The sequence below is a fragment of the Diplotaxodon limnothrissa genome, linkage group LG18 (assembly GCF_057381915.1).
Source record: "Diplotaxodon limnothrissa isolate DT_005_m linkage group LG18, D_limnothrissa_male_GT1.1, whole genome shotgun sequence".
Taxonomy (NCBI): domain Eukaryota; kingdom Metazoa; phylum Chordata; class Actinopteri; order Cichliformes; family Cichlidae; genus Diplotaxodon; species Diplotaxodon limnothrissa.
Window position 1 is genome coordinate 14,778,934 of NC_140613.1, and position 10,150 is coordinate 14,789,083.

General features: G+C 38.6%; 2 protein-coding genes across 2 annotated transcripts; one reads left to right on the forward strand and one right to left on the reverse strand.

The window, feature by feature from the left end:
- The first annotated feature begins 3,428 nt into the window (after positions 1–3,428).
- Positions 3,429–5,082, forward strand: LOC146613285 (ATP synthase F(0) complex subunit g, mitochondrial-like). The gene is made up of 3 exons (XM_085378038.1): positions 3,429–3,504; positions 3,781–3,941; positions 4,890–5,082. The coding sequence occupies exons 1-3, from the start codon at positions 3,453–3,455 to the stop codon at positions 4,986–4,988; spliced, it is 312 nt and encodes a 103-aa protein (XP_085234164.1). The 5' UTR covers positions 3,429–3,452; the 3' UTR covers positions 4,989–5,082.
- Positions 5,083–5,201: 119 nt separating this feature from the next.
- ift22 (intraflagellar transport 22 homolog (Chlamydomonas)) lies at positions 5,202–8,522 on the reverse strand. The gene is made up of 5 exons (XM_085378328.1): positions 8,449–8,522; positions 6,101–6,183; positions 5,842–5,925; positions 5,536–5,738; positions 5,202–5,458 (listed from the first exon to the last, which is right to left on the reverse strand). Exons 1-5 carry the CDS (start codon positions 8,485–8,487, stop codon positions 5,310–5,312), a joined length of 558 nt encoding a protein of 185 aa, XP_085234454.1. The 5' UTR covers positions 8,488–8,522; the 3' UTR covers positions 5,202–5,309.
- Between the last annotated feature and the right edge of the window lie 1,628 nt (positions 8,523–10,150).

The following is a 10,150-nucleotide window of genomic DNA, read 5'->3' on the forward strand; positions in this document are numbered from 1 at the left end:
CGGATATATTTAAGTCTAAAATTCCCCATATCATCGTTAGATATTTGACTTTTGATCTTGCTAGTTTTGTGTGTTCTGATTAGTGCACAGAGGGCTTATCAGGGGATTTTTCTTGAAAACAGCTACGTGCATTGGCTGAAACAACACTGTGAGAGAGAACAAAAAAATAAATAAATAAAAATGCAAATCAATTAGAGCCATTTCATCATAAAAACGGTGGGTATAGCAGCTCTCAGGCTTGTGGTGGAAACCAGACTCAAACTGATTCATTCATATTCTTTCACTGATGGACCAACTCTGGGAATTATATTATAACAGATGTGCCAAGCACAGTTCGTCTAACACCTGATACGATTGTTCCAACTATCACCTTCATCTGACTTTTTTCGCTTTTCCTCATTTTCAGTTTTTATTGCTTTATCCATTTTGTAAATATACACACACAATAATCTTCTTTTGGAGCTTGAGCACAGATTGTCACAGATAAAATCTGCAAGTTGGGAGGAAAGCAAAATCTAATTAGAATTCATCTGACATCAAATTTTCTGCAAGTTGTGAACTGCACTGTTTCTGATGGATTATCAACAGCGGAAACTCTAAAGAGGACCAGACGGCGAGAGGAAATGCTAACAGGTAGCAAAGAAGGGGAGAAAAAGAATGATTAGGATAAAGATGCTAATTTTAAGGACTAAAAAAAATGTAGCTGCATATGGGATTAAAACAAATGACTTCATCACCTCAGTGCTGGCAATCAGCAGCACACTTCCCTGCAGACCAGCACACAGAACTGGATGAGGTCCCTATCTGTCTTCGTAGCCTGCAGGGCTACGACTGATTACTGCCCGCACTGCTGATCTATCTCCAAATGCGCATTCGTGCCAACAGCCAAAACAAAGGAAGTGATGTCATTCGTTTTAATCTCAACTACATGTATGGGCCATTTTATACCATGAAAGGCAAGATTTACGTCGTCACTGCAGCTTCTGTACACATCTGCCTTTGTCTTTCTGTCTGTCACCATCTATTTCTATGACTCACAGCAAGTATCCTTCTGGATCACTGTGTAGAACACCTCACTCTTCTATGCTCTTAGTCATATCCGGAGCACATGTCCCCTCCTTACATTATTTATTTATTCACTTTATTCGTTTAGTTTTTTGGTCTTTTACTAATGCTGATATTCTCAATGAGGAAAGTTCATACATTTGATTTCTTGCAAAGAGTTACGTTAGAAAATTAAAGCTTCTGCCTTTACTAAGATGCCAGGAAGTAAGCGTAATGAGTGGAAACAGGGAGAAAGAGCCAAGCTGTGTGAAGGTTGGAGTGTATAAATAAATAAAAACACAAATGATCCCTTATTTCCCTCCCTTTATTTTAAATTATTTATTTTTTATCAACCAGAGGCATCCTATGCTGTCATTGAGAGGGAACTGGTTCTAAATCAGAATAAAGAGGGTGTTCTCAGTCAGCAACTATAGACCAAGCTTTACTTAAGAAGGCATTTCTCTCATCTAAATCTTGAAGGTCATCAAGGAAACATTTTTTAAAAATATCTTACTCAGGAAGCAGTTTGAGTTGTGCATTAAAGTAAATTACACTTTTTCCACAGTTTCCCATTATACCCAAAGTTACTCTAAAATAGCCTCAGAGTTCAATGTTTTTCCACGCCATTGCATGCCTGTTTGCAACCTTCCTTTGCTTGTTCATAAATATATTGAGGAGCTGTCAGACTTACAGTGAATGTAATCTAAAGTGTTAACGTGAAATGGAAAATTCTTTCTGCTTTCTGAAACCTGTTTTACTTCGATTATATTTCCCTGTAATCTGAGATGACAAGTTTGGTGTTTTGCATTGGTAGTTTTAGCTACTTTCAAAATAAAACACTGGGGGTTGTAACTGTGTTTGGCTGGGAAACACAAGTTTGTAGGGGATGGGCCCACCATCATTTGAGAACCATTTGACAACATCAAAATATAAGAACATACGTGCAAAAGACTTTAACAAGGTGTGCTTTTCTCCCTAAAGCCTTTCAGGGGTTATGAGATATTAGAGAGCACCCTCTAGTGATTTGCTGTTTAAAAATCTAGTTGAAGTTCCTGCCAAATTGACCGCATGTATATCCACTTTTTGAATTGCAGAAAATGGGATGAGAAACCTGCAGAAAGTCATCACTGAACTTTTCAATTAGCTTTACGGCCATCTCAAATGTGAGAAATTCTTCCAGCTCCACAAATCATTTATGTTCTTGCGTGTGAACGCATGCAGTGATTTGGCTAAAGCTATATAACAGTGAATTAAACAAATAGTACCAGGTGTTGGGCGTTTACCTGGGAAATGCAGCTCTGGCCTCCTTTCTTGTTTGTACTTTGGTGCAGCTCCAGTTTAATGTGGCCTGTCGGGTGAGTCAGAGGATAGTGAGTAATGATTCAGTCATGCCTGTAATACTAAAAAAAAGAAAAAGAAATTTACACCCACACGCACGGACTACTGTACAAGGTACAAGTTTTGTCTTTTTCATAGTGGGATAAAACCTTTCAGTTATTTGATGTAAAAATAATTTTAAAAAAGGTAAGCACATTTTTATCTCTATACCACCTTTCAAGATAAACATCACAAAGTGCTTCAAAAGAAAATACCAGAGTATAAAAAAAGAGTTAACCAAATGCAAGCGTAAAAGGCTTTTAGCAGTTTTTTAAGACAATAAGAATTGAATAAGAATTTGGTGAATTACAAAACTAAATCAAACCAAACATAGAGGAACTGTCCATGATTTTATGCTTTGTCAGTTTGGTTAAAAAAAATAAAAAAATCAGCAGCACAACCTGACGACCTTGCCAATTAGGAGAGTTTCTGAGGTCAACTGCCCTCACAAAGTCTTGTGCTTGTATTGTAATACCTGTTTGGACTTTCCTAAATATTTCCCCTCATAATGTGCTCCAAACAATAGCCTGACAATTAAAAGGGAAAAAACCCAAGAAACATGCTCCCTGGAACTAATAAAAATGGCAGGCTGCTTAAACTAAAAATATAAGTAAAAACTAACTTCAAACAAGGAAACTCACCCTGGAAAACCTGAAACTAAGCTGAATTGAAGTCAAATCCTCAGGTTACCGACTGGAAACTTAGAGTTGTTACTGAGTCACTTCAAAATCTGAGCTCCCCAAAATTTACCCCAAATTTTGATTTATAGGGGCCGTTTTTTCTTTCTTTTTCCAACTTCTGAGAAAATAAGATATATTTTTGCGTTATTAAGTCAAGTTTTTTTTTTTTCAGATATTAACCGAAATTTTTCACTTATGGATGGCAAAATATATATATTTTTGTTAGTGGCTGAAACAAGCTTCCACAAATATTTAACTAACTTGCCAACGTGCACATCTCATTTTATTTTGAAAATCGACGACCCGGAAGATTGCTTTCTTCTTCTGGTGACCTCCTGGGAAGTCCTCATCATGGCGCAGGCAGTTAAGAAAGTTGTGAATAAAGTTCCCGCATTAGTCGGCGGTAAGCCTTCTCACGCTTCTTTTTATACTAGAACAAAAAGTGAGGTACTTACCATGAATCGTGTAGCAGGGGCAATGTCGCGTTGCTTACAGTTTGTAGCAGTTGCACTGTGACCTCTGGCGTCAAAACATCAAACCCTGCAGCAAATCTTTATAAGTTTGTGAATTTGTATTTGTACTTTATAAAGTGTTTCATGAGAGGCGAAATAAACAACACGCGTTTGGCTTTGCTGGCTTTACTGCTCCTTGGCTGACGTGGTCTGTGTGTGACTTTCAGCCGCTCTTACATACTCCAAACCCCGGTTAGCGACCTTCTGGCACTACGCCCGAGTGGAGCTGGTCCCACCGAGCCCAGCTGAGATCCCCAAAGCCATAGAAGCTGTAAAAGGTCTGATCAGGAGCTATCAGACGGGACGCCTGGGACAAACTACAGTGAAAGTAAGTTTGAACTGAGTCGATTAACCTCTGTTGACCTTTTAGATTAACTTGGCTGCACAGAAAGTAGACCTTGAAGGAATGGCCAGCCTGTAATTTGTAATGAACAAATAGTTTGACAGATGTGTGCTTCCATGTTGCTGTGGGAGTTCAGGGCCCTGAGTGATTCGATTTTATATTGGGCACCAGAAAGTACCTATTTTGAATATTTACCAGTAGGTTGTGAATTTTGCTTGAGGGTCATTCCAGATGAGTTCATCAAACACCTCGCACCTATTTTAGGGACTTTAAGCATCCTTCTATGCTAACTTTAGCTACACTTGTGAGAGTCCATATTCATATAGCCATGGCACGAGATATTGCCGTAACATTTGAGGGCAATTTAAGTAGTTTATGTAATTGGGAAAAACAATATATTAGGTTTTTAAAAACCCTACCTTCATCTATTATTCTTTTAAAATAAAATGTAATATCTCACTGTAGGGACCTGAAATCCCCATTAACTTTGCCCTTTTCATGCAAATCTGTGATGGTGAGGTGGGACTTTTTTTTTTTTTTAAATTTCATGGCCCAACATTGACCCTTGATACATTGGTCACTCAGTGGATATTGTGCTTTTGAGTTGGAAAACTTAAAACACTAACTGACTAACATCTTTATTAAAGCACATGTGATAGTTATTACTATCCTTTACAAAGTCTGTTTCACTGTCTCAACGTAAACATTGTGGGTCTCTCACAAACACAAACCTTTACAGAACGTGTTAAAGTAAAAATAGGTAAACACACCATCACAAGTGCAGTAACACCAGCTGAATAAAATGTCAACAATTACTTACAAAACCCTCTTTGTGTTACATTATCAGGCCTCGTGCAGGGACTGTTACTGAGTGTGTTATTCTAGAAACATTTAAGGAGTTTTCTTGAGTGACAACTTGTTGTTTCCTTGCAGGATGCCATAAGGAATGGACTGGTGACCACTGAGGTGCTGATGTGGTTCTACATCGGAGAGTGCATTGGCAAAGGAGGCATTGTTGGATATGATGTCTGAAAAATGAACTTTTCTTCCTCCTCTTGCTTTTCCAGTCATTACATTCTCAACAGCCTGCACCAAATTCTTCCAAATAAACAGATGTTTGTATACAGGAGTAGATTTTGTGTCTCGAGTATTAATTTCAAGAGAGAACTGGGTCATATTTTATTCATAAAAGATTTACAAAATGCAAGAAACCAACGCTGAATATGTTCTACACCTATTGTAGAGAATATTAAAGTTTGCATACATGTATAATTTAGAGTGAAAATGTGGTAGTACTGCAGATGGCAACAAAACACATCTTAATTCAGGCCGCATATTTTATAGATGCTACTGCTACGTAATGATGGACATCTCCTCTCGCTCTCGACTCTCCGACATCGCGTTCACGACGTTTCCCAGGTATCTGCAGAAAGCTTGCCTTACATCCTCTGGCTCTTCTTCTAGGTTGGAGTGAATGAGCAGCAGTCTGCTTAGATGTGACGCTGCACAAGAAAATGTGACTGCATTAGCCCAGAGATAATGATTCTCATGACTCTCAGAGGACTGCAGTACAAGTTACCTAAAGGCAGCCGTCTGTCTTCCACTCCACTGCCAGGCTTGTGGTGAGCTATGAGCAGACACTGGCTGTCCTGCAGATCTTGAGAGGAGATGAACATCGAATGCCACGTCTCTATTTCTTTGAGGTGACTTGGAACATCAGGGTTAAAAATGATCACCACACCGCTGGAGTCCTTCATGATTGCAGGCCAGCATGACTCAAATCTGTATGAAAATACATTTTACTACCATCATATTACATCGTAAGTAACAACACTTCTCTTAATTGTCACATAAAGGTAAGGATAACATCTATGCCTCCACTTACTTGAAATCCCCTGAACAGTCCCAAAGTTCAACCTCACACGACTTGTCACTGCTGCCCTCAGGCTGTGATTCAAATTCCAGTATCCTTGAAACAACAGAAAGTAGCTGCACTTTGTATTTTTACACACAAAGACTGATATCTGTCAAGGAAGGCTATGATATTGGTTCAATCTTGTCATTGCGATGACTGATTTTTACACTAAAGTGACACTCGGAGTGGCTTAATGTTGAAAGCAGTAAAGCTCACATAGGATTTGTACCTGACTCCTTGAGTAGGTCTGTATTCACCGCCCACATTTTCTGTTGTGTCTGAGAGAAAATTTGCAAGAACGGTTTTCCCACTCTGAAAAACAGAAAAGCAGATGGCTTTAAGTACGATGGCAAAATAGTAGCACATTACCCAGCCTGACAGACGGGAATTGTTACCTCCGGCAAGGAAGTCGTGTTTTTGGTAGCATTTGCATGCATGACATTCTTTCTGTCTGTAAGCACGATAGTTTGAAAAGTTTTGAATGAATTCTGGTAAAACTTTGTAGGGGTGTAGAGTGGGGCCATGTTTACAAGCTATTAAAATTTGACTTGTATCCAACAGGTCTTTGGGGTCAACTTAATGATTTACTGGTTGAAAATTGACAAAAAAGTGTTAGAACTTAGAAACAGTGATTCTTGTAAGTATTCTGTGCATTTTCAACATATAGAATGTACCATACAAAGATCTGAAATGTCACGTTTGACCTCTGACCACAATATCACACTTTGGATGCACACTAGTTTGCATCCAAATATCATGTCACATTTCATATCTGCCTTTCTTTCACCTTGACCCAAAAATGCATTATATCTTTAAAATAAGTACAGTCAAGAGAAAGAGAATGAGCTGCAAGCTCAAGTTATTCATGAGTGAACTGCCTTGTGGAGGTTTGCACTCTCATGTTTTTAAGTAAATATTAACTTTAAAGTTAACTACCAGTATTACATAAAAAAGTAAAAAGTGGAATATGTCCTTTCTTCTCCTTTCACCTGCTCCCTTTAGGGGTTGCCGCATCAGCCACCTCAGCCCTTTTTGTGTCCTCCTTCACCACATCCATGAACCTCTTCAGTGGTCTTCCTTATTTTCTCATGCCTTGTAGCTTCATTATTAGCATCCTCTGTGCATGTCCAAAACATATCATCCTTGCCTCACCAACTTAGTCTCTAAACTCAACCTGTCCTCATGCATGTCTTCCATCACCCTCACCCTACTCCTGACTTCCTCATCCAGTACCAACCTCCATCATTTCCTTGGTGGCACAAAATAAGCATTCTTGTATGTATGAGCACATTAAAACCAATACACACCCCTCAATTAATATAAACAAGTACAGTAAGTTTTGATATTTATTTATTTATTAATATTGTGCAAAAGTCTTGAGCTACTTTTTGTCGTTCTTCCAAGGAGCCAGAATTTTTTAAAACTGGTCTCGAGCAATAGTTCTCCAGGCTTTCTGAAGCTCTTTCAAAGTTTTGTCTGCCTTTTCACCTTTTAACTCAAGGGATAAACCAGTGTTGTGTCTACACAGAACAGACAACTCGGCAACAAACCTGTCTTAAATTGTATCTCTAGGCACTTTGTTATTAGTAGCCTGTTACAAACATATAATTTTGGTCCCATGGTTCTGGTTGAACCCCTGTTACAGACTGGCAGGGTGTACCCGGCCCTGTAGCAGTTGGGATAGGTTCCAGACCCCTCCGTGACCTTGATAAGGGTAAGTGGAAGAGAATGGATGGATGGATGGATGCACTGTGGTCACGCCAGCATCGAATCCATCCAAGTTACATGGTTTATTAAAATAATCAAATTACAGCACTTATATTTATGTTAGACTACTTTTAATTAACTGCTTTAGCCCACTTACAAGGAAATTTAAAAAAAAATCTTGTTCATGACCTGTGTAGTATGTTAACACTATTGGAAGTCCCAAACATATTGCCCATGCAGCAAATGCACACACAAATAGTACAACTGAAAAGCACGCATTTTGAACACAACCAGCCATTTATTGGGCTCCCCAGAGCCCAGTTCTCAACAGAACAGAAAAAAGTCGGCCACCATCTAAAGGATGGTTTTGAATGTCCTTCAAAAACCGTAGAGAAATATTCCTGAGGGTACTTAAAGAAATTACACGAAAGCGTGTCTCAAAGAGTTCCGACTTTCGTTGAAAGTTGATCGTACCAAATATCGACTTCCAAACTTGTTATAATGTTACAAACTCAGTTTTTAATTTAATATACTGTGTTTCAATCTATCTTTGCACATTTTTCAATAAATCTCTGCACCCATTTACCTATCAAAATATAAACAAAAACATGAGGGGTGGCTCGAGACTTTTGCATAGTACTTATCACTCCTTTTCCCTTCGTTACGACTGAATTTATACATTACTTTGTTGAGCAGTGACAAATAAACTCGGAGCGTAAATGTAACGGTGAAGGGTATGAATACTTAAGTCCAGTGCTTTCTCTGGTAATATTAGCCAAGGCAAATTTCACTGTTGACGCTTTTCGCTACCTGCTGGAATCTGAAAGGTAAAATAGCAACCGGTGTACAGTCAAATGAGAATTTACTCACCTCATTGGGACCAACAAAGAGTATTTTAGCTTTGAACATTTCCACTCAACTGACGCTGGTTAGCATTAGCTTTTCAGCTAACTTATCTTTACAAAATTCCGGGATAGCGAAGCAGTATCGCAACAGCAAGGTAAATGTAAATCAGCCAAACTTAGCTGCGTACATATCTAAACCACGTCATACTATATTTTTACCTTTACTTAATAATATATATCTCTTTAAATGATCTTCGATGCTTCCCGAGGATGGCGCACTAGCAATCGCGACAGTAAACTTCTTTTCCGTTTCTATGGTTTCAACCAGGCTCTCTGCTTTCTCTTGTTCATTGGCTGTTTACGGGTCTAATCAAATTTGGCCCCGCCCATTCAACCCTTAGGGAACGAATCAACAAAAAGATAGTCAGTTGACGTCGTTACGCTGCCTCACATCTAACCAATCGAGTGAGACTTTCCAAGAGGCGACTCCCCAGAGTGGAGGAGCGTTATTTACAAGAGGTACAAGGCGAAGGAGTAAGTGTTGTTTAAATTTTCAGGCATGCTTTTGTAAGTGGTTACTTGGTTTGGGCGTTATTAAACACGCTAGACTTGAATGGCGATTTACTTGGTATAATTACTAAAGTGCTTGCTACGCTTAGAGTTCCTTAAAGCTTAACAGCCACTTAACCTTGTCTGTTGCTAAGAAGTAGCTTCCTTGGCGATTGGCTTTCTCATGTCCAAGCAGGACTTTTAACCTTCCTCTTGTGTTAGCTGTCTGTAACTATCTCTTATGTTGAAGGGTCGCCTTTGACCAGTGTTCTAAATAACCCAGAAAATACCCTCAAAACAGCGGTTTATCATCCAGTTTGTTTGTAACCAATGGGTTACATTGTTAGGCTTTTTTATGAATTAAAATGATCAATTACAGCACAGGTGTCAAACTCTGGCCCGCGGGCCAAATTTGGCCCGCAGCCTAATTACATTTGGCCCGCGAAGCCATACCAAATTACTATTAGAGCTGGCCTACTGGTATTATACAGCTAATATATATATTGTTTAGTATTAAGCTTTGCTTGTTCCATATTCAGTTTTCCAGCAAAAATTATTTGAGTCCATAAGAAGAGATTCATTCTTAAATCTGGAGGAAGATTTTTTTTTTTTCAATAAATATTAATGTTAGCCCGCGACTTTGTTCCAGTTTTGAATTTTGGCCCACTGTGTATTTGAGTTTGACACCCCTGAATTACAGCATATCGCTTCTTTTCATTCTAAAAAAAACCCCGATAAACTGAACCTTACGAGAATTTTATGAAGAAATAAAAGGTTGTGGTTCTATTACCTAACTATTACTGAGAAGTATTACAACAAAATGTCTAAAATACATTTCTTCTGATTATTATTATTTTAATATTATTAACTATAGTAACGTTATAGTAAAGTAAAGTTGTATTATTTTATTTTATTTTGTCCACCATGGTAAATTTCCTCCTGAGAAGGTATTGCCCCAGATCATAGATGCTAAAGAAATTGTCACACATGATATTGTGACTCCACAGTCCAGTAGTCATATGAAGGACTACGCGCTTTCCTCGGTTTCACCCAGGGATGCCACTTGGAGGTTTGCCTGTGTAACTCTGTATTTCCCATGCATAGCCGGTTTTTGCGCATAGTATATTTGCACATATCATTTGAGCATATTATATGCACATCTGTTGACAGTAAGAGGC

Coding starts and splice junctions, on each gene's coding strand:
- LOC146613285 (XM_085378038.1), top strand. CDS start 3,453: ATGGCGCAGGCAGTTAAGAAAGTTGTGAATAAAGTTCCCGCATTAGTC. Junction 3,505..3,780: donor AGTTCCCGCATTAGTCGGCG/GTAAGCCTTCTC, acceptor TGTGACTTTCAG/CCGCTCTTACATACTCCAAA. Junction 3,942..4,889: donor TGGGACAAACTACAGTGAAA/GTAAGTTTGAAC, acceptor GTTTCCTTGCAG/GATGCCATAAGGAATGGACT.
- ift22 (XM_085378328.1), bottom strand. CDS start 8,487: ATGTTCAAAGCTAAAATACTCTTTGTTGGTCCCAATGAG. Junction 6,184..8,448: donor TCTTTGTTGGTCCCAATGAG/GTGAGTAAATTC, acceptor TCTGTTTTTCAG/AGTGGGAAAACCGTTCTTGC. Junction 5,459..5,535: donor AGACAGACGGCTGCCTTTAG/GTAACTTGTACT, acceptor TTTCTTGTGCAG/CGTCACATCTAAGCAGACTG.